Source organism: Chenopodium album, chromosome 9, assembly GCF_948465745.1.
Source record: "Chenopodium album chromosome 9, dcCheAlbu1.1, whole genome shotgun sequence".
Lineage (NCBI taxonomy): Eukaryota > Viridiplantae > Streptophyta > Magnoliopsida > Caryophyllales > Amaranthaceae > Chenopodium > Chenopodium album.
In genome coordinates, this window is record NC_137842.1 from 67,102,291 (window position 1) to 67,126,228 (window position 23,938).

General features: G+C 36.2%; 3 protein-coding genes across 5 annotated transcripts; all 3 read left to right on the plus strand.

Moving 5' to 3' along the window:
• The first annotated feature begins 898 nt into the window (after nt 1-898).
• LOC145558895 (kinesin-like protein KIN-7E) lies at nt 899-9,224 on the plus strand. Of its 2 annotated transcripts, XM_081620261.1 has the most exons (15): nt 899-1,070; nt 1,728-1,858; nt 1,975-2,207; nt 2,646-2,735; nt 2,844-2,944; nt 3,046-3,159; nt 3,236-3,317; nt 3,399-3,466; nt 3,555-3,620; nt 3,766-3,890; nt 5,503-5,839; nt 6,504-6,608; nt 7,045-7,812; nt 8,088-8,398; nt 8,586-9,224. In XM_081620261.1, exons 3-15 carry the CDS (start codon nt 1,988-1,990, stop codon nt 8,905-8,907), a joined length of 2,709 nt encoding a protein of 902 aa, XP_081476387.1. In that variant the 5' UTR covers nt 899-1,070; nt 1,728-1,858; nt 1,975-1,987; the 3' UTR covers nt 8,908-9,224. The 2 variants fall into 2 exon arrangements, with proteins under 2 accessions (XP_081476387.1, XP_081476386.1); XM_081620260.1 differs by lacking the exon at nt 1,728-1,858.
• A 779-nt stretch (nt 9,225-10,003) lies between these two features.
• LOC145560272 (NADH dehydrogenase [ubiquinone] 1 beta subcomplex subunit 9-like) lies at nt 10,004-13,081 on the plus strand. Of its 2 annotated transcripts, none has more exons than XM_081621530.1 (6): nt 10,004-10,199; nt 10,326-10,367; nt 10,745-10,826; nt 11,592-11,647; nt 12,660-12,725; nt 12,819-13,081. In XM_081621530.1, exons 1-5 carry the CDS (start codon nt 10,071-10,073, stop codon nt 12,705-12,707), a joined length of 357 nt encoding a protein of 118 aa, XP_081477656.1. In that variant the 5' UTR covers nt 10,004-10,070; the 3' UTR covers nt 12,708-12,725; nt 12,819-13,081. The 2 variants fall into 2 exon arrangements, with proteins under 2 accessions (XP_081477656.1, XP_081477655.1); XM_081621529.1 differs by having other exon boundaries at nt 12,859-13,081.
• A 7,685-nt stretch (nt 13,082-20,766) lies between these two features.
• Nucleotides 20,767-22,770, plus strand: LOC145560273 (uncharacterized). Its single transcript, XM_081621531.1, has 2 exons — nt 20,767-21,469; nt 21,911-22,770. The coding sequence occupies exons 1-2, from the start codon at nt 21,163-21,165 to the stop codon at nt 22,216-22,218; spliced, it is 615 nt and encodes a 204-aa protein (XP_081477657.1). The 5' UTR covers nt 20,767-21,162; the 3' UTR covers nt 22,219-22,770.
• Nucleotides 22,771-23,938: the final 1,168 nt, after the last annotated feature.

Here is a 23,938-nt window from a genome sequence, read left to right on the forward strand (position 1 = left end):
TACTGTGTGTAACGGTAACAAAAATAACATGCAAGAAACAACATTCATTAACTCACACCTCTCAGTCTCTCACATTCTTCCATACACGAGTCCTCCTTCATCTATACTCCACCACATCAATATTCATGGAAGTAAACAAAGGTTTTTTCCTCTACAAACGCACCCATGTTAAACTCAGTGAACCTGGCCCCACTACACCAATCAAATGGATAAAAAATTTAATCAGACGGTTAAAACAGTAAAAACTAACTAAAGTGTAAATAGACCACTTTCAACAGCGTTACACCATATATACCCCCAACTTTTTCCTGCCACGTGATAGTTTTCTCACTTTCTTGGTACCACAAAGTAGGGGCAAAATGGGTATTTCATTAAAACGGCAACAACGTTGACACTTTTGTTCTTTGTCTAAATTTTTGGTAAAGTACTGTAACACATTATCATAAATTTTTATATTGATCCCAAATAGTATTATTTTACTAATGAACTCCCGTCTTCTCGCCTATTAGACAATGACACAATTACGGAGTACAAAGTATTTCTTAACCATTATTAATATAATTCTATTGATTTTTTCTCAAGAAAAGTGATTATATCGTCGCTCTTCTAACGTAAGAGTATTCATTATTGATTTAAGACTTATTTCACTTTACAAATCACAACATAATTTTGTACTACATTCCTAAATCAAAATATAAAGTAATTTACCATTTTAAATTGTTGAAATTTCTAAAAGAAATGCGAGGAAGGTAAAAGTAAAACGACCACCCATGAAACAGTCAATGATATGTTTTGGTGGTTAGTTTTCACACCATGTTTCCGAAAATACCCTTTTCTGTTTATTTCTGCTTTTTAGGCCGGCAATTTTAGAGTTTTTATTAAGAAATTTCGCGTTTTTGTATTTTCAAACTGAGCGTTTTAGAGAGAGAGTGAAGAGAGGAGAGAGAAATCAAAATGAGGTGACAAAAATTTATCCTAAAAAAAAAAAATTAAAACACAAAAATTCAAGTTTTTCGGAGGATCCGATATTTTTTGTTGGGATTTTTCGGAATTTTTTCCCCTTTAATGAGGTACACTATCTTAGACTTAACTCTTCTATAATTCTTCAACTGTCAAAAAAACAACGGCATTATTGTTTTAATTTTGAAATTAATTACTTCTTAATTGCTAATTTAATGCATAAAGTTTCGATCTTGATTTCATATTCTGTGTAATCTTGCTATTAATCTTAAAATTTCGTTGATTTTAAGATTATTAAGGGCTGTTTCATTGACTTTTCAAATTTTTAAAACGGTAAAAATATAAAAAAAATCTTAGAAAAATTTAAGGTTGTTCAATGTAGAAGAAGTTTCAGAAAAAAAAAAAAACTGAATTTTAAGAGAGAGAAAGTAGAGAGAGAAAGCTTGGGTGGGTTGCTTTAGAGTAAAGGGAGAAGCTTTATTATTAAGATTGCTGGGATTTTTATTTAATTTTTCTTTTTTGGAAACTTAAAAGGAAAGATCAAGCAAAGTTTGATTAGTTTTTGATTTATGATTATCAACCTAATCCCATGATTATAACCTCTAAACCCCCGTGTTTTTCTGTCTCATAAATCTTAATTGTTTAATTTTGTTGTGTTTTTCATGTTAATTGAATTAAACCCAGTTAAGAAAAGTGAGAAAATTGCTATAATTAGTTTCCTTTTCTCTTTATTTTTTTCTTTTGTTTTTTGGGTGTTAATTTTGCAGAGAATAAGGTAAAAAAGGTACTTCATTTGCTTTTATGAGCTGTTGATACACCAAATTTTAATGATGACAATGCTTTTCTTGTGAGCAATTAACTGACTTTGTTGATTTTTGGAGAATCTAAGGTTACTAAAGTGAGTTGTTAATTTTGTTGTAAATGTTGTGTTTATTTCCTATTTTAGGGTGTTTTTTGCATAAGTTGTGTTGTTGTGAGTGTTGTTGATTGTTGTATTATGGCTACATTATTCAGCTTTGGGTGTTGAATGGGGGCTATTGTCGCCGAGGAGTCAAAGAATTCGGACAAGATGACCGGAGGGGCGGGCCGAGAGGAGAAGATCTTGGTGTTGGTGAGGTTAAGGCCCTTGAATGACAAGGAGGTCTCCAAGAACGAAGTAGCTGATTGGGAATGTATTAATGATAGTACCATTTTGTATAGAAATAGTCTTCAAGAACGCTCTGGACTTCCCACGGTTTATTCATTTGGTAAGGCCAAGCTTTAACTAGTAGATCATTTAAAAATCGTGATCATATGTTGATGCTTGATGCTCGATACTCGTGTTTATGTCCTTTTTGAGGTATAGGATTGCAAGGAAATTGTGAATTTGTGATGGATATATTATGTAGATAAGTGAAAATTATAACATGTCTAATGTATGATTATAATATTTTTGCTCATGCATTTCTCGAACTTTGACATTTTAACTTATAAGGTGCAATGTTCTTGGACAAGTGACTGCATTGTAATTAAAATGGCTGTTAAGTGAAGAACCCGTGAGGGCCCGTGATTAAGTGAATTTTTTAATGATTTTGGAGGTTGATATTATATGTTTGTAAGCTGTAAGTATGTGCTTGTGCTCAAATGGAATGTAAATTCTTGTATGTTTATTATTAATTTTGGTTTATCTTTCTCTTGTTTGGTAGACAGGGTATATTCAGGCGATTGCCCATCCAAGCAGGTGTATGAGGAAGGAACAAAGGAAATTGCTCTTTCTGTTGTTAGTGGGATTAATTGTAAGTAAATATCCGTGTTTATATATCTACCTCACTAGGTATATATTCAGACGATACAATTTGACTATTTTTGACGTTTTTTTAATCGAAAACCTTTTTGCTCATCAGCCAGCATTTTTGCTTATGGACAAACAAGCAGTGGAAAAACATACACCATGAATGCAATTACCGAGTATACTGTTGCTGATATATACGACTATATGCAAAGGGTAATGGAAACTCAGAGTACTTTTTTTCTATCTTGGAACTTTGGATAACTAAGTCGAATGAATGTTAGTATGTTACTAAGATAAGCTTCTGTGGTCTTCAGCATGAAGAGCGGGCATTTGCTCTCAAGTTCTCTGCCATGGAGATCTACAATGAAAATGTGAGGGACCTTCTTAGTTCGGACAATACTCCTCTGAGGCTAATGGATGATCCTGAGGTAAATATAATTCTCTTGTACTAGAGTATTGCGAGAATGCAATTATGCAAAAACTGATATGCTTGCATTTTTCCAGAAAGGAACCATTGTAGAAAAGCTGACCGAGGAAAAATTAAATGATTGGAGCCATTTAAGGAAGCTTCTGTCTATTTGTGAAGGTAAAGCTCTATGACTACCAATTTGATATATTTTCTCTGATATTATGTTCTTGTTTATTCAATTTTATCATGACATTGCAGCTCAAAGGAAAGTTGGAGAGACCTCCTTGAATGAACATAGCTCAAGGTCACATCAAATTCTGAAACTGGTATTATTTTTTTCTTTGATGTTTTAATTGAACTTTATTTCTTATAATTTTTGTATCCATCTCTTTATTTGTTTGTTGATACATGCAGACAATTGAGAGTTCTGCTCGTGAGTTCATAGGCAAGGGAAACTCAAGTACCCTTTCAGCTAGTGTGGTAAGCAACTCAGAATTCAAGTATCTCTAGTCTTATTTTGAAAAAATGTTTAACTTTCTGTATATCAGTTCTTCAATTTGTCTAAATATATTCCTTGAGGTTGAGGTTGTCAAACCAACATGATTTTATTGGTGTTCATCTGCAGTTTTTTATTGATCTAGCTGGAAGTGAACGGGCAGCTCAGGCAATGTCAGCTGGGACACGATTAAAGGAAGGTTGCCATATAAACCGGAGTCTGCTAACACTAGGGAATGTTATCCGCAAGCTAAGGTTTCTTCCTGAATCCAGTTCTCTAATTTTCTTTTTCTTGAAATGCCTTCTGACATACCGCTACTGAGATAAACTATGTTTTAGAGTCGCTTCTTTAGTGTGATGTTTAGTGTTTAACTTTTCAGTATGGCCCTTATGGATTTCTTCTTGCCTGCTTGTCATAGTGATACTCCGTATGTGTTACTTTAGAAGAATACTACAAGAGGGGGGGTGAATTGTAGTTTAAGAGAATTGAGCTAACTTTTTGCGGAATTGAAAACTATTAAGTTGCAGGAACTAGAAGTGAACACAGAGAGATTTTACATGGAAAACCTCTTGGCCCTAACAAGAGGAAAAACCACGACCACTTGGGATTTTAGGAAAGATTCTCCACTATAACAGGGCAAACCACCTATTACAAGCTAAAGAATCAGTCTTCAAGTTCCTCTACGAACTTGAAGTTCCCAGCAGCAAGTCCCACTACTTACTGCTCTTCTCTTCTCTATTCTCTTTTCTCTCTTTCTCTTCTAACTTCTCTAAGAGTTCACTCAAACTCCCAATTCCCAAATTACAACTCAATGACAAATTTCTAGTGAAAGTAATTAAGAAAAATACTTAAGTGGAATGTGACTCTTGACTCTTTTTGTAAATAAGAAAAATAGATAAAAGTGTTTGAGCAAGGTGAAGTTATTCAGAAAATAACTTCGATATTTATAGGAAAGTGTTGCTTGAAGAAAACGCCATAATCTCCACCACTTGCACCACCACTGTTTCATATCAACTCCACTACTCAACACCAATTCCAAAACTCTTAATCATGTCCTAGAAACCAGGGCACGTTTAATTCTGAAAGAAGCAGTATGTTTATAAGTGGGGAAGACTAAATCAAACAATCAGTAGCGCAAGTTTAGGAGAATTAATTTTGCAAAGATATTTTTCCAAAAGATAGCTCCTCAGCGTTTAAAAGATAAAAACAGAAAATATTTTCTCAAACAACTTCTCCTATATTTTAGCAAGTCAATAATTATCCTTTTTCAAATGCATTCCACTTAGCATTAATCCTAATTATCTTTTACTTACATAAAATCTAAAATAGAAAAATACTTCAGACTTTATGCTTCTCTAAGAAGTCTCTTCTCCGAGTCTTCTTTCCTTAGCTTCTGCTCCGAAGCTCCTGTTCCTTCTCAGGAACTCTTCAGCTGATCCCTTGAACTTTTAGCTCTGCGTTTGCCTTAGCCTTGAGTGAATCCTGTGACTTATAAACAAACTGCAAGACTCTCAAAATTCATCAGTTTACTTGTTTGTCTTGTGTTATCATCAAAACATCAAGGGCAACAGTATGTTACTTAGTAGTATCCTCAATGGGTAATTGACGACTAATTTGTGGTAATGGGGTAAATGCTAGCTCTTTTGTTGCTGATAGTTAAGTTCACAGCACCTTCTGATAAAAAGTACAAGTACTTGGAAATTCTTGCTAAATTTTGTACTCCTAGGTTACTTAATCCAATCTCTCATATTTTTGTTTTTACAAAATAAATTTATTTCCTCGTGTTACTTGACGGTTAAATCACTAGTGATCGTTGGGTAGCACCTTCATTGACTGCTTATCAATCTGTACTCTTTCTTACTGCAGCAAGGGAAGGCAAGGACATATCAATTATAGGGACTCTAAACTGACTCGCATCCTGCAACCCTGCTTGGGAGGCAATGCTAGAACTACCATCATCTGCACTCTGAGCCCTGCACGTAGCCATGTGGAGCAGTCAAGGAACACTTTGTTGTTTGCTAGTTGTGCTAAACAGGTGACAACAAATGCACAGGTGAATGTTGTCATGTCAGACAAAGCCTTGGTCAAACACTTGCAGAAAGAACTGGCCAGACTGGAAAGTGAGCTAAGGAGCCCAGCTCCCACATCATCATCTTGTAATTGTTCAGTGACAATCAGAAAGAAAGATCTTCAACTTGAGAAGGTAATGTTTCTGCTCTGAGCTTTTCTACGAAGGTGTTTGAGCATTCTAGCTCTATCTAGTAGACTTGGCAACTTGGGTATGACCATGGTTCAGTCGATTGGTTCTATCTAGTAGACTTGGCTCTATCTAGTAGCTCTATCTGTATGAGCAGTTACCTGGTTTGTTTTGTAAAATAGTGAGATTTACACATTTTTTTCTAAATATTTACTCCATCCGTCTGAAATAATAGCTACTACTATTTTGGGATTTATGGACAAAGGATTGAGAAATAGAGAGAGTGTGGACAGCCCAAATACAAAGGTTCTTTAAGTAACATTATGTCTACTGATGAACGAATATACTTTGAAAATCTTCCTCTTTTTGGTACTGCAATCTAGACCAGATTAGCTAATGATTTTATATCTTAATATGCTCTGCTGCATGTGAGATTCATTTTAGTCTGTCAGGAAGCAATGTGTGTCACAGGAGCAACTATTGTCCAGGGTTAGAAAAAGAATGTATTATACTATGATGCACATTCTTATACAGTTACCTGAACGAAACCAACGATTATCACTTTTGGTCTATATGCTGTATCTACCAATTTATTATTTTTTTTCTAGCTATTGAATTAATATTGCGTTGGTCCGTTGGATGCTAAAATATGTCCCTTTTTTTTTAACAGATGGAGAAGGAGATTAGAGAGCTGACAAAGCAAAGGGATCTTGCTCAATCTCGAGTTGAGGATCTATTGCAAATAATTGGAAATGATCAATCATCTAATAAACAGGTAATTAGACAATAATTCCTCCGTTTTATAGTTGCAACGCTTCTCTTTTCACATGTGCCAGTGCGTAATTTCTATCACTTGAATCACTTATTACCAATAAGTAACTATCATTTTCCTTTTTTTTTTTTTCTTTTTTTTTCTCTTCTTGAAATTACAAACTGTTTGAGATGTACATAACAATAATTTTCGTTAAGCAAATAGAGTAATTCATTAAAGAGTGTAAAAGTTGAGTACTAAGGTATGTGAATAGTGTAAAAGTGAAGTCGTTGCAACTAAAAACAACAGGAAAAAGTATTAATATTGTTCAATAAACTTGTTGCTAGCTGAGAGCATGCTTCTATTTCTGTGGATAGTGACAAATCTCCATTCATTAAAAGTAAATGCACCCTGAAATTTGCTGCTTTGGTAACTAATTGTCTCTGTTTTTTTCCATCAGCAACGGCATAAACCCCATGCAAAGTGGAAAGTATCGAACAAATGGGAAGACGAAGGTTCTATTTCAGACTCAAGTGTGAACGGTCATCATCGTGTGGATGGTGTCCAAGATGAAGACGATGAAAGTTATATTGAAGATCCATCTTCACGGGCATTAGAGCATGAAGATTATACATCTGAGATGGGTGACGACCAGTGTAGAGAAGTCCGATGTATTGAGATGGAAGGATCTGAAGCTTCAACTACGTTTGGTAATGGGCATGGAAGCAATGGCAGGAGCTCCCATCAAAATGGTTATTTGTATGGTTCATTGGAACAAAGGATCCAGGAAGTGCAAAGGTCAATTGATTCCCTTGTTAGTCCTCAACCTGAAAATCCATCTGTGTGGGATGATTCTGCCGATGCATCAAGCTCCAGAAGTATGAATTTCAGTAAGGTTCGGGGCTCTAAGGGAAGTTATTCAAATGGCCAATCTTATCCCTCGAGTAAGGAAGAGTATTCGGAGAGAACCCCTCCTAGTGATGTGGAGATGGACTACAGTGGCAGACCTGGAGAATTTAAAAAGTTTGCTGTACTAGATTATGGTGGTAACTCTGAAAAGTTGTCACGTAATGGTTCTCAGTCATCTGTCGGAACAGAAGTTGTTGACGATGTTAGATCACTGAGTGGGAACAATGTTGCTGATGAGGAGATAACAAGTGTACAGACTTTTGTTGCAGGCCTCAAGGATGCTAAGCTTCAATATGAGAAGCAACTTGGAGACGGCCAGGTTAGCATACTGCTATTCTCAGTTGTAGTATAGTAGCACTGGTAAAAAAAAAATACGAGTAGATCTCAGCATTTAATCATCTAATCTGCAGTTTTTTTCCTGATATTTTCACTTTTATTTTTGTTAAGAGTTTTTCTAATCCTGCCAATTATTTTAAGATATTATTTTTGAATGGTGCTGGATGAATACATCAAAACTACCTTCAAGTTAGCTAAATTAGTCCTCTACATTTTGGTGAGATTTATAATTATGTATTATTTTGTTGATATGATTAGGGACCTCCTGAATTGAGAAAGTCGTTGAGAGACGTGGGATTGGATCCCATGATTGATGGAGAAGATTCAGAAGACACTACATTGGATTGGAACTTGCAATTTGAAAAGCTTCAGAAAGCTATTGTTGAACTTTGGCAAATATGCAATGTTTCATTGGTTCACAGGACCTATTTCTTCCTTCTTTTTAAGGGCGACCCTACGGATTCCATTTATCTGGAGGTCGAGTTAAGGAGGCTTACTTTCCTAAAGGATACATTATCCCATGTTAATCGTTCAGTAGATGGTGGACATGCACTGAAATTGATTTCAAGGTTCACTCTTCTTCCTTCCTCCAATTACTTATCAATGATTGCCTTCACACTTTTTTTTTTTTAATTAGAGTTTTTGTAGTATGTTATGGCGTACTTCTGCTTTAGTTGAACAATATAACCAGTAATAGACTAATTTAAGGTTGAAACAAGCATCCAACCAAGTAAAATGTGTTTGGTGGTGAAACAGTGAGAAGGCACTTCGAAAAGAAAGGGAGACGCTGAGCAAGCTGATCAACAGAAGGTTTCCAAGTGAGGAGAGGAAGAGACTCTACACAAAGTGGGGTATAAAGCCAGATTCAAAGCGTAGACGAGCACAGCTTGTAACTCGGTTATGGACAGAGACAGAAGACATGGACCATATTGTGGAGAGTGCAGCTATCATCGCCAAACTAGTCAAGTTCTCAGAGCAAGGACGGGCGTTCAAAGGGATGTTTGGGCTTAGCTTCTCACCTCCAATTTTAAGGAGGAGATCATATGGTTGGATGAACAGCAAGACATCCCTTGTATGAGTATTTAGTGTATGACTTGTGTTAGTGTGTAGGTAATAGGATCTATCTATATATAGTCGAAGTTAGCCACAGATATCGTTCGATTTGATTACAGTGTTGCCCATTCTTTCCACGTTTGTAGGTGAACAGAACATTGTTTCTGTGATTCTTGTAAGCTCAGATTAGGGAGTGTATGTTGGTTTTTGGTTTTGTGCTGCTTCCTGCTGGTGATTGTATCTAACTAAGAGTTGATGAATGGGAAAGTTGTTTTAGTTACTTATTTTTTCGCTTCGAAGTTGGTGTGGTGTGACATCTTTTACTAGTACAAATTATAATACTAATGGCTTGGAGTATTGTATTTCACAATATACAACAGTTTGAATATCTCATGTTATTAATTATTATTCTAACCTAATATAATTCCGGGCGCTATAGAGTATATGCCACTTGATTTCTCTATAGAGTATGCCACTTGATATAATTCCGGGCGCTATAGAGTACATGTATTGGTTTATTTTTGACACTAAATGTGTTGTAGATCCACCTTGATTTCTCTATAGAGTATGCCACTTGATTTCACTATCAATCTTGCATTTCTTGATTTAGGCTCTTGTCAATTTTCACAGCGGGCAAGGTGCAAAAGTTAAAGGTATTCGAGGGTTGTGTACCTACAAGTCATTAGACCAAGATTTTTTAGTCTGTTAATCCTAGTCTTGCTCACAATTTCCTTTTCCCACGATCCGTCCAAATGTTTTATATACAGATAGACTTACGAGTAATTGATCCTTCCTCTAGAATGTGAATTGGTGTCAGTGCACGTCAATTTATTGAAGGACATTGTTAAATAGGTTGATTTGATTTAGAAGGCTCAACACTTTAACCAACTAAGTTAGTTGACATTCACAACGCAACATTAATCCGCATATGCCACATAACATTAAAGATGTGTCTACTTCGTATATCTTTACTTGTTACACATTACATGTCTACATCATTTACCTTTCGTCATCAACGGTCATAAAGCCAAAAAAAAAAAAAGAAATATTTTTAAAAAACCTCCTAACGACGTCGTAGGGAGTGAAACTCAGTTACTCACCCCATTGTTGTAGCAAATGCAAAATTTCTCTAGAAAACAAGAAAAGAAGAGAGAGAAAAGTTGAAAGAAAATCCAGAGGAGAGAGAAAATGAGCTTGTCGACGGCGTCGTTCTTTGCCAGAAGAGCCGCTCAGAAGCAGAAGGTCCGCCTTCTCTACCGCCGTGCTCTCCGAGATACCCTCAATTGGGCCGTTCATCGTCATCTTTTCTACCAAGATGTATTCTCATTTTCCCCAATCTCAAACCCTAATTTCATTCCCATTTCCCCAATTCATTTCTAGGGTTTTGATCTGATTCCATGTGTTTAATCTTTCTTGCTTTCTTTTGATCTTCTTGTTTTGCAGGCTGATGAACTTCGGAAAAAGTTCGAGGCTAATAAAAATCTGGTACCATTTCCCTTCTCCTTTTGATACAATGTAGAAATTAGGAATTAATGTTTTTTTTTTTTAATTAGTTAATTTTAATGGGTATCAATTGTTCAAATTAATACACAATGTATTGGATTAGTAGCTGAATTAGAGTGTATAAGTGGTGACATTGACAAATGGACAGTCTTTCGATCGAAATTTGAGTGCTTTTGTGTATTCGATGATCAGTAAATTTTGGTGCTTTTGTGTTAGAAGGTGGTGCTGTTGATGTTAGTTTTAGTGTACCTGTATAGAGAAATGTGATTGAGGTATAATTTTCGATAGCGAATAGGTTATGCAATTGCTGATTGATTCAACTTTGTGTGATTCTTACTGTGTTTTTCATTGTGTTATAGGAGGACCTTGATACAATTGATAGAATGATTGCAGTTGGTGAATCTGAGTACAATAAGTGGCGACACCCTGATCCTTATATTGGTAAGCAATGACATAAACTGTGGTTTCTTATTGTTTGATACATGTTTTCATCCATTGATTGATTGACGTGTAACTGCGTAAGTTGTATATCAATGTCATTAATTGTAGTGTTTACGAAAGGAGCTTTCTACTTTGGAACCTTCATAAATGCAATGTATTGTAGGAAGATGCTATATTGGTTAGCTTAATGTATGTATTGGATAGGAAATTAGAAGAAGAGGATAAAATAAACACCTTTGATCTCAATTTGTTTTGTTTTTTTAGATTGGCGGAGCGGGTTGTATAAGAAATCTTTTAAATGTTTAACAGACTGTCCTTACTCGATTCTGCAACTATATTTGAAAGCATGGCTGCTTAGGTTAGTGACTGCTTGGAAAATCGTTTTAGATGAGAGAAAATTCTTTTAGCTTGTAGCATTCCACAATGTAGGTTACATCAGAACCTTAATGATTACATGTATTTTGATCCTTATCCAATTGAACCATATGTGTCAACAGAGTTTCTTCCTGTGTTTTTCTATTGCTCGCCAATTTTAACTTTGTGTCACTCTAATGCCTGGTGTGGAGTCTTAAGATAAATCTGTACTTCTGTAGTGTGCTAAATAAAATGGGTCAATGTTGAGATTTTTCCATTTGCAATTTATAAATATGCCAACACCCTTCTTTTTGAACAAGTTAATGAAGTCTTATTGCTCTTTGTATCTTATAGTGTTGTAACTTGTTGATAATGGACACTGTAACTCATGCCTTTTCAAACCCTCTGCAGTTCCATGGGCTCCTGGCGGTTCAAAGTTCTGCAGAAACCCAGAGCCACCTAAAGGGGTATGTGACAATGTGCTATATGGCTATATTCTGTTCTTTCGCTGGTTGGAAAGTGTTTATTCTTTCTTTGGCACAACTATTCTGTTTTGTCTCAGGATACTCATTTCTGATTATTGACATCATATTGCTATTTATTTACCCTAATGAAATGGAATGTGATAAGTGCTCTATTTTTGCATTACTAATATTTAAATTTTGTACCAACGACAGCTTGTGTTAACATGGCTTTATGTAAGTTTCAAATGTTTGCTGGTTTAAAGCTTTGTTGTCTTCATATTGTAATTAATACGAAGTATGACTACCTTCAAGCATCAACGTATCAAGCTCCTTTGGCTGATTTTAAATAAAATGTATTTTGATTCTTTTGTGGAATATAAACGCCTCTTTTTACGCATTCTATGCTAAGAAAAACCCCTTAGAATACTCTTGCATTTGCAATCACTAGCCATGGAACTAATTCTATTTTAATTACTACCTCTGATTTTTTTTAGTTGCAACTAAAAAAAATCGGAGGTAGTATGATTTGTGGCATCATTTAGGTGCCATTTTTTACATTGGTATTGTGTCCCCCCTTTCCATTTGTGTGCTATTGGTTGTGCATGTGTGTTCAAGTGTTAGGGTGTATACCTCTTCAGTTTACTGATTTGATAAAACAACTCCTCCTTACCAAGAGTGGGGAGATTCTTTTTTTGGTTTCTTTTGTCCCCCTTTTGGAGAGAATTACATAGAGCTGTTTTGGGCTTTGTGGTGCTGGTCTCTGTTTCAATATTATTCAATATCATCTAGCAGCGTTGAATAGTTGCCATGACTCATGAGTTAGCAACTCAATGATGTTGTCCACTTTTCTATGCTCATATAAGTTAGTTGCTTGAGATTATTTGATTATTTGGATCAATTGCTTTCTTTGTGCTCTCTTGTTTGTAAATATCTTGAATTTATTAAGGTTGATTTAATTTGCCCATTTGATTTCTGATTTCTACCTTGCCTGTTTCTTAAACTCTGTCAATTGCAGATTGAGATTATATACAACTATGGCCAAGAAGAGGCCGAGCTAAAGTAGCTGCATATACTTGGTGCCGTAAGTTTGGCAGTGACCCATTTCTTTCTTTCTCCTTTTTTATTTTAGTGGAAAAATTGGCTTCTGACCTGACTTTGGATTGTGTTCTTTCAGTGATTGTTAGTCTTATGTGCTTCCTTACTGGTTGATGCAGATGGATTATTCTGCCTGTGGTGGGAAGATAATGATGAAGAGTCATCTCCTGTTTGCATTTAATTACGCTTCAAACATTTTGAGATGTTCAGTTTCCCGTTTTGAAATTTACCTAGGTTCTCCGCACTTCATGTAAACTGTTTGAAAATTTGTGCACATGAATTGTTAATCTTCTGAAGATGTTAATAATTTACCATCATGAATAAGTTTCCTTCTTTTGTTAAGGCATAATTCAGTAGCTTCTCTTATGGTAAATTGGTGATTGTGGCTCGGGATTGTATCAGACAGGGAGCACTCTCTTAATTGCTAGGATGCCGTTACTGTGTGTTGGACATTGAGCCAATAACTTGGTATTGCTAAGAAAATGGGAAATAAGCTTGTAAATTTCAGTATATACTTCGTAGCTGGTTTGAATTATCTTACATTCTTGCGGCTGCAATTGCCACCAGGACTCAATATCGACTAGGGGCTTAAGAAGCCACCTAAGCGAAAGCCTGTTGTTACACGGCATTTATGCAAGATTATAATAATAATAATGATTATATACTGTATAATAAAGGTTCATATATTATGTTCAAGAGACTATTATAAATCCATGGTTTAAAATGTGGTGAATTTTAATCATGTTGTCAATGTCTTTTGTCAACCTACCAACCAACCCCTTTCATCGTTGCAAGACTAACATTGTCTACTGGAAGATATACATCAATTGTAAATTTGACAATCAAAGAATTGCGGGAAGACTGCGTTGCACCTAGAGCTGTCAATTTGGGTAAACGGGTCGGATTTGGGTCAGGTAAGAGTGGGTCGGGTCAATTCGGATTAATTCCATAACCTATGCGGGTTTGGTTTGAGTTGGGTCATGCTTGAGTCGGGTCATACTTCTTATCAGGTTTGGGTCGGGTTTAGGTCAGGTTAATAACAGGTCGGGTTACATTTGGGTCGGGTGAACAATAGGCCGGGTTTAATTCGGGTTTTGACGAGTTAAAACGGGTTAGGGTAATTCTCCGGTTCGAGTCGGGTTCGGTTCAAGTCAATAATTTGCGGGTTAGAATCAGGTCGGGTCATTCTCGGGTTTGAGTCGGGTTCGGTTCAAGTCAATAATTTGCGAGTTATAATCAGGTCGAGTCATTCTCGGGTTCAATTCGGGTTCGGTTCAAGTCAATAATTTGCGGGTTATAATAAGGTTGGGTTATTTCCAAGTCGAGTCATTCTCGGATTCAAGTCGGGTAATGTTCAAGTCAATAATTTGCAGGTTACAATCAGGTTGGGTTATTTCCAAGTCAGGTCATATTCGGGTTCAACTAACTATAAATAGATCATTATCATTTTTATCAAGCTAATTATTTCCTTTGACTATAATATATATGGCAATATACTAGGGAACTATAGTCCATAAATTAGGAAGATAATTATCTCCTTTGACCATACAACAAATATACTATATTTAACTCTTAAATTTGAGGATGATACTCCTTTCTTTTGCTGGCCTGGACCGACTTAGTCTCTCTAGACAAAATGCTTTGATCAACAATAATAAGGTGGTCTAAATTGCATTTAAGGTGATTTGAAATCGCGCCAAGAATAATTTTGGTTGAATTTTGGGTCAATAACAAGTGTTAATTTCAAGTCGAGTTAGTAACAGATCGGGTTGAAATTTCGGGTCAGGTAAGTAATAGATCTGGTAAAATTCGGGTCGATCAATAACAAGTCGGGTTGAATTTGGGTCAGGTTAATAACAAGTTGGGTTGATTTCGGGTCGGGTTTGTAACATGTTGGGTTAATTTTGGGTCAGGTTAGGAACGGGTCAGGTTGAATTCAGGCCAGGTTAGTAACAAGTCGGAATAAATTCGGGTTTTGACGGGTTAAAACAGGTTTGGGTCAATTTAGGTTCAAGTTGGGTTCGGTGCAAGTTATTTAAATTGGCCATTGCAAACCGGTAAATCGGTGCAAGTTGTAAATCGGTAAATTGGTTGTTTAAAGGCAAATTGGATAGTTCCACCCACCCAATTGGACTCCCGGAGGGTATAAGGGACCATGGTAAATATTTCGTCAATTTTTATTTCCGGGAGAATAAAAGTCAAAAAATTCTAAAATTGAAGGCTAAAATCCATGCTTTTTCAGTAATTTTTGAGGTTTCGAGGCCCGGTGTCGAAAAGCCTTGAAACTTTATGTGCATCTCGAGGTCATATAATGTCGTTTAAAACCATATATAATCATTATATGTTGTCATAAATGTTCGTGGTAGAGTTGATTTAATGAAATCGGTGCAAGTTGTAAACTGGTAAATTGGTCGTTTAAAGGGAAATTGGATGGTTACACCCACCCAATTAGACTTCCGGAGGGTATTAGGAACCACGGTAAAAATTTAGACAATTTTTATTTCTATGCGAAAAAAGTCAAAAAATTCCAAAATTAAAGGCTAATATCTACGCTTTTTGAGAAATTTTGGAGGTCTTAGGGCCCGGTCTCAAAAGCCTTGAAATTCTAGGGAATACATCTCTGGGTCATATAATGTCATTTGGAACTATATATGATCATTAAATGTTGTCATAAATGTTCGCGGTAGACTTGAGTTAATGAAATCGGTGCAAGTTGTAAATCGGTAAATTGGTCGTTTATAGGCAAATTGGATGGTTCCACCCACCCAATTGGACTCCCGGAGGATATTAGGGACCATGGTAAACATTTAGAAAATTTTTATTTCCGGGCAAAAAAAGTCAAAAATTTCCAAAATTAAAGGCTAATATCCACGATATTTTAGAAATTTCGAAGTTTTCGAGGCCCGGTGTCGAAAAGCAATGAGATTTAAGGGGATACATCTTGAGGTCATATAATGCCGCTTGCAACCATATATGATAATTATATGTTGTCATAAATGTTCGTGGTAGGTTTCAATTAATAAAATCGGTGCAAGTTGTAAATCGGTAAATTGGTCGTTTAAAGGCAAATTGGATAGTTCCACCCAGCCAATTGGACTCCCGGAGGATATTAGGGACCATGGTAAACATTTAGACAATTTTTATTTCCGGGAAAAAAAAAGTCAAAATTTTCCAAAATTAAAGGCTAATATCCACGATATTTTAGAAATTTCGAAGTTTTCGTGGCCCGGTGTCGAAAAGCAATGCGATTTGAGGGGATGCATCTTGAGGTCATATAATACCGCTTGCAACCATATATGATAATTATATGTTGTCATAAATGTTCGTGGTAGGTTTCAATTAATAAAATCGGTGCAAGTTGTAAATCGGTAAATTGGTCGTCTAAAGGCAAATTGGATGGTTCGTTCCACCCAGCCAATTGGACTCCCGGAGGTTATTAGGGACCATGGTAAACATTTCGACAACTTTTATTTCAAGGCGAAAAAAAAGTCAAAATATTCAAAAATTAAAGGCTAAGATCCATGCTTTTAGAGAAATTTTGGAGATTTGGGGCTCGGTATCGAAAAGTCTTGAAATTATAGGGAATAAATCTCATGGTCATATAATGTCTTTTGGAACCATATATGATCATTATATAATGTCATAAATATTTGTGGTAGGCTTGAGTTAATGAAATCGGTGCAAGTTGTAAATCGAAAATTTTTTCATTTAAGGGAAAATTGGATGGTTCCACACACCCAATGGGACTCCCGGAGGGTATTAGGCACCATTGTAAACATTTCGGCAATTTTTATTCTCGGGCGAAAAAAAGTCAAAAAATTCCAAAATTGAAGACCACGCTTTTTGAGAAATTTTGGAGGTTTATGGGCCCGTTGTTGAAAAGCTTTGAGATTTTACGGGATACATCTTAGGGTCATATAATGTTGTTTGGAACCATAAATGATCTTTATATGTTGTCATAAGTGTTCGTTGTAGGCCTGAATTAATGAAATCGATGAGAGTTGTAAATCGATAAATTGGTCGTTTAAAGGCAAATTGTATGGTTCCACCTACCCAATTGGACTCCCGGAGGGTATTAGGGACTATGGTAAACATTTCAACAATTTTAATTTCCATGCGAAAAAAAATAAAAAAAAATTCAAAAATTGAAGACTAATATCCACGCTTTTTGAGAAATTTTGAAGTTTTCGAGGCCCGGTGTCTAAAAGTCTTGAAATTCTAGGGAATACATCTCTGGGTCATATAATGTCATTTGGAACTATATATGATCATTATATGTTGTCATAAATGTTCGCGGTAGGCTAGAGTTAATGAAATCAGTGCAAGTTGTAAATCGGTAAATTGGCCGTTTAAAGGCAAATTGGATGGTTCCACCCACCGAATTGGACTCCCGGAGAGTATTAGGGACCATGGTAAACATTTAGATAATTTTTATTCCGGGCAAAAAAAAGTCAAAATTTTCTAAAATTAAAGGCTAATATCCACGATATTTAAGAAATTTCGAAGTTTTCGTGAGCCGGTGTCGAAAAGAAAAAATAATTAAGGGGATACATCTTGAGGTCATATAATGCCGCTTGCAACCATATATGATAATTATATGTTGTCATAAATGTTCGTGGTAGGTTTCAATTAGGGATGGCAGTGGGTCGGATTAAATGGGAGACCCGCCCCATATCCGCCCAAGTGGGGCGGGGATGGAGGGAGGTTTGGCGGGGATGGGTATAAAATGTGTACCCGCCATGGGTGATGGGGCGGGTATGGATTTTAGAGTAGACCCGCCCCATATCCGCTCCACCCCGTACCTACCTTATACCCGCACCATATTATTTTTAGAAGAGTTGAGAATTTATGAAACTTGATACCCCCTAAGACCCAATAAGATTGAATAGTGAAATTCCTAAATTTCTTAACCTAATTTGATATAATCGTCATTAATGTGATACAAAAGAGCATCATGGCAAAGGGTTTGAGGCAATTTTGGGGCGGGTATAAGGTGGGTATGAATATCCAAGTGGGTGATGGGGCGGGGATGGATCCAATCTTGTACCCAGTGGGGAGGGTATGGATGTTGATATTGTACCCGCCACGGGTGGTGGGGCGGGGATGTGTATAAGATTTTTAGGCGGGTATGGGTATAGAGGTACCATCATCCGCATCCGACCCGCCCCATTTCCATCCCTAGTTTCAATTAATAAAATCGGTGCAAGTTGTAAATCGGTAAATTAGTCGTTTAAAGGCAAATTGGATGGTTCCACCCACCCAATTGGACTCACGTGGGGTATTAGGGACCATGGTAAAAATTTAGACAATTTTTATTTCCGTGCGAAAAAAGTCAAAAAATTTCAAAATTGAAGGCTAATATCCACGTTTTTTGAGAAATTTCGATTGTTTTGGGGCCTGGTGTCGAAAAGCATTGAGATTTTACGAGATACATCTCAGGGTCATATAATGTCGTTTGGAACCGTATATGATCATTATATGTTGTCTTAAATGTTCGTGGTAGGCTTGAGTTAATGAAATTAGTGCAAGTTGTAAACTGCTAAATTGGTCGTTTAAAGGCAAATTGGATGGTTCCACCCAGCCAATTGGACTCCCGGAGGGTATTAGGGACCATGGTAAACATTTCGGCGATTTTTATTTTCAGGTGAAATTTTTTTTTTCTAAATTTAAGGCTAATATCCACGCTTTTTGAGAAATTTTGGAGTTATCGGTTAGAGCTGACAATTCGGGTAAATAGGTCGGGTTTAGGTCGGTAAGAGTGGGTCGGGTCAACTCGATCGGGTCGGGTTAATTCAGATTAATTCCATAACCTATGCGGGGCGAGTTTGGGTTGGGTCATGCTTGAGTCGGGTCATGTCGGGTCATACTTTCTTATCGGGTTTGGGTCGGGTTACATTCGGGTCGGGTGAACAACAGGTCGGGTTTAATTCGGGTTTTCACAGCTTAAAACGGGTTAGGGTAATTCTCGGGTTCGAGTCAGGTTCAGTTCAAGTCAATAATTTGCGGGTTAGAATCAGGTTACGCTGGTCATTCCCGGGTTTGAGTCGGGTTCGGTTCAAGTCAATAATTTGTGGATTATAATCACGTCGAGTCATTTTCAAGTTGGGTCATTCTCGGATTCATGTCGGGTTTTGTTCAAGTCAATAATTTGCGGGTTATAATCAGGTTGGGTCATTTCCAAGTCGGGTCATTCTCGGATTCATGTCGAGTTATGTTCAAGTCAATAATTTGCAGGTTACAATCAAGTCGGGTCATTTCCAAGTCAGGTCATATTCGGGTTCAACTAACTATAAATAGATCATTATCATTTTTATCAAGCTAATTATTTTCTTTGACTATAATATATATGACAATATACTAGGGAACTATAGTGTATAATTTAGGAAGATAATTATCTCCTTTGACCATACAACAAATATATACTATATTTTATTCTTAAATTTTATGCTCCTTTCTTTTGCTGGCCTGGACCGACTTAGTCTCTCTAGACAAAATGTTTTGATCAACAATAATAAGGTGGTTTAAATTGCATTTAAGGTGATTTGAAATCGAGTCAGGAACAATTTGCATTGAATTTAGGTCGGGTTAATAACAAGTCGTGTTGATTTCAAGTCGGGTTAGTAACAGATCGGGTTGAATTTTTTGGTCGGGTTAGTAATAGGTCTGGTAAAATTCGGGTCGGGTCAATAACAAGTTGGGTTGAATTTGGGTTAGCTTAATAACAAGTCGGGTTTGTAAAAGGTTTGGTTAAATTTGGGTCGTGTTAGGAATGGGTCAGGTTGAATTCAGGTCAGGTTAGTAACAAGTCGGGTTAAATTCGGGTTTTGACGAGTTAAAATGGGTTTGGGTTAATTTCGGTTCAGGTCAATAATTTATGGGTTACATTCGGGTTGGGTCATCTCCAGGTCAGTTCATGTTCGGGTTCGGGCCTCACATACTCGGGTCTAGGGTTGGTTTCAGGTCGGGTCAGGTCGGGTTTGGGTCACCATTTTTTTTAGTTCAGATGGTTTGGTTAATAATTGGGTTTGAGTAGGTATTTTGGGTCGGGTCAACTTTGATAGCTCTAGTTGCACCTCTTTTTTAGTTTTTATTTTTTTATCTTAATTTAACTAATTTTCAAATAACCCTTTATTTTAATTTGACTGGTTAAAACCAATAATTAAGGGCTTGTTTGGCATCATTTTTAGTTTTCAGTTTCCTATTTTTTTAAAAACTAAAAACCAAAAATAAGAAATAAGAAAAAGGTGTTTCCACTTTTCTGTTGTCAGTTTTCATAATTATCATGATTTTAATACGTCTAAATAATTTTTGATTCATTATGTAACATATATAATGTACTTTTAAAAATCAAAAAACCAAAAAACAGAAAATCACAGCGATGCCAAGAAGTTAAGTACATGTAGTTTTGCATTAATAAAGTGAAAGTCTACCCTTTGATCAACTTTGTTGAACGTTTTACCTTTTCTTAAAAGAAAAGAGTTGGTATTTAAATTGTTCTTAAAAGGATAAAATTGAGATTTAAATAAATCAAATTTAACAATTTTAAAAGGCAAAGATTTGTCCAAGGTAGTATTTACCACATCCAAAACAATTATCTTTAATGAAAACGTATTAACCTTCTCTATTCCGTCTTAATAGTATCAAACTTGCTCAATTGTCTCGATAAAATTTTCACCTAAAACAAAATCCTTAAAACCGGATTTTTTTAAAGGTTTCCACCTTCGTAAATAATTGACAAGTGCTTCCTTCAGGTTAATAGCTACGATGCTGTTATATAATGGCATCACATTAATCCAACAATAATAACATAATTAGCAAAAAAATGTGAGTTACTATATTTAATCAAACGTGATGTAACCCGTTAATACAAGATTGGACAACGTAATTAGTGGCTTAGTGCTACTCCATACTCAACTCAACTTCCACCAACCTTCTAATGGAATTTCCCCCTAAATTTAAAAGTGGAATTAGTCAAAATATATGCAACTTCCATTTTCTGGATTTGGAAGGCACGGACCCAGTTTCTCTCTCCTATTTTTTTGCAATTTATGTGGTTCTCTAACTACCAGATCATTAAATCTTATTGTAATATAACAGAATTTGTCAACCCATTTTATTTTATTTTTTTATGTAAGAGAACAAGTCATATTACTCCTCTTAACAAGCCTATAATGTCTCCTACTAAGTGTTAATTATTAACCTTCTTCACACGATCAACCAAGTAAGTGGAAGAATAAAGCTGATTATGACATCCAAAACTCAGATTTTATATCTTTGATCATCATTAGCTATAGGCTGTTAATTGTTAAACCTATTTAAGCGACGAAAATCCGAGTGACAAACGTTGCAGTAACCTTCCTCTGATCTTTCTCTCTTGTGTTTCATCTGAAGTTCTTACGTGTCGTTACAAGAAGATACTGGCAATGGAGGATGATGAGGCTAAGAGAGGTAGAAGAGGTTGTACGGATACTGTTCGGGTTATTGGGTTTGTGCTTCCGTTGGTCATGCTTGTATGGATGGTCCATATGGGATATAGACTGACAACTGAAACGAGAGATGATGATGGTGGTAGTTTTGAGGGAAGCTACATAGCTCTTTTGTTCGGGATTGTCACGGTAGTTTTTGGTTTGATCTATTTCATCGTCGGGTTGACCATTGTTGCAGAGTTAGCTCAGGACTTGGTAGCTTGGGCGGACAAGGAAGAAGACGGAGAAATAATCAGAAACCAAGGTAATTACAATTTAATTTTATAGTATTAATACAACATTGCTTAATCAGAAACCAAGGCAATATACAACGCCATCAGGAATGTTAAAAAGAGTTACGCTAATTGGCTAACAGTTTGGCATACAACGGGGCAAAAACTCTTTCATGTCTTACTCTATCTCTTTCATTGACTATAACAATCTCTAGTTTGGTCCATAAGGGCATTTTGGTAGATTTGTCAGCATTCGTCGCCTAAGTTTTTAAGCAAATACCAAATACACTTCTTTTGCTATATGAAACAGCTAATCAAGACAAACATATTGGAGTAAGAATAGAGGGCCTAAATCCCTAAGCGAAATTTCTTATTCTCTACAATTCATACAATATACTTATGAACACATTAGCTCTGTTTTCTTGAATGAATGATACAGTGTAATAGTCTAACTATATGTAATACGTGCACAGAAAAGGAGCAGAAGACCATTTGTCAGATCGTTATACAAGTTTTAGCCACCATGATTTCAATGTTCATGCTCACGTGGACAATATACTACGGGTATAGGCTAGCAGCAGAAGCGCAAAGGGTTGTCATGTACAGTCACTTGGCATTCTTGATAGGAGTAATTACCATGGCTTTTGGCTTCATATACTTTATAATTGGGATTGCTCTAGTAGCAGATTCTGCACTACATCTCTCAGGAAGATTACAACAAGATGGCTCTGAAAGTGATCTATCCTTAGGCAAAGACATAGAAGCTAGTCTTCTGGTGTAATAGGGCAACCACCAGAGAAATACCACTGACTACATTTTTTTGTTCTGGCTGCTAACAAGCTGACACCCTATATGGTGTGATTATGTTCACCGTATATGGATAACGCCAAGGTGCAGACTTTACAATCCTGAAACAGGATTAAGCTACAACTCTTGTAATAAGCTCGACTGGTGGGAGAGGAAGAAGAAACAGAACATGCAAGTGACGCATCCTTTTTTGAGCAAAATTTCAAGACACGATCACAAGAAATGCATTTGAGAAGAGCGATTCCAGGGCATGTTCCATTTGACTACTAGATCACAACTAACTGATCAAGTTTTGACTCTAGACAGATAATACAGTAATTCTAATATGAAAATAATTTAGGATAGAAGCATGACATTAAGCCATTAAATTCTATACAGTAAATGTTCTTATATTGTAAGTTTTTCCAAATCATGGCATTGTATGCTGGATATTATCGTATTTAAGTATGTTTCTCCATATGTAAGCTAGCTATACTCCTAGAGATGAACTGATAAGATTCCTCTAAGCAAATTCTAAGTTTTCACTTTCTAGGCAGCATTACAAAATTGTCTCTCTATATCTGATCACATCTTCTGTTTGCAACTGACTCACCAATTCAACAGAAGTTAAAACAGCCACCTTTCCCTCAACAACACTTATAGCTAGATCCTAAATGTGAAGCTTACACAAAACCATCAGGTAAACATATAAACACACAATAAGAAACCTAATGCACTGCATTGAACAGGATTCTACAGAACGCACGCCTCACACATGAAGGCTCCCATGTAAGGCTGTAAGCTCTCAATTCGTAGATTTGTGATCAGTACCTCCCTTGGTTGTTCAAAGGGAGTGCTATTATGAGGCATAAACCACCCCAGACCCACTGCCACATCCTCCCATCATTAACAACTTATCCACCATAAATGCCACCTCCCTTTACCACATCTGAAATACAACAAATTAATCTATATACTCCTAGAATCGGAATCACCGGACACAATCGAGGTTTTTAAGAACGAACATGGAGTCCCTCTAATTTCATAGCCAATGCCAAATAATAGACTTCCTAAAAATCCTAATCTACGTATAACTCTATGCTTTCATTCTCCAGTTCCACATACTATTAATGCACCCTTCACTAATTGATATATTGTTTTCAGCTCAATATACTATCAAAAACCATAGAAAATCCTCTAAACAATCCAGGCATCACACAATACCAATCAAAATTAAACAGAAACCCAATAATAAAACCAAACAAACTCACATTAACAACCCCCATATCATAACATAAATACTTGTATTTCAAATACCAAGCACAAAATTTCATATTACCATTGATCCAAAATCAAAAATTAACAACAACCCAATTCAAACATAGTAACATATTATTAAATCAACATCCATAATCAGCAAATATCAGCTGAACTATAACGAAAAATAACAAAAATTAGATAACTTTGAAAGGAAGAGGCCAAGGAGTGTTACTGGGAACTTCAAGTTTGTCTTTAAACCTCTGAATCATATCTTTCTTCTTGGGTCTGGAATTACCATAAGAACCCTTGAATCTCTTTCCTCTCTTCGTCTTCTTGTCACCTCTTCCGCACACTATTGCCTCTGGTATTGATGAAGAAGACGCCATTGATGAATATGAAGAAATTGGGGAAGCTGGAATCTGATGGGTTGACATTATTCTTCTTGCAATTGAGCT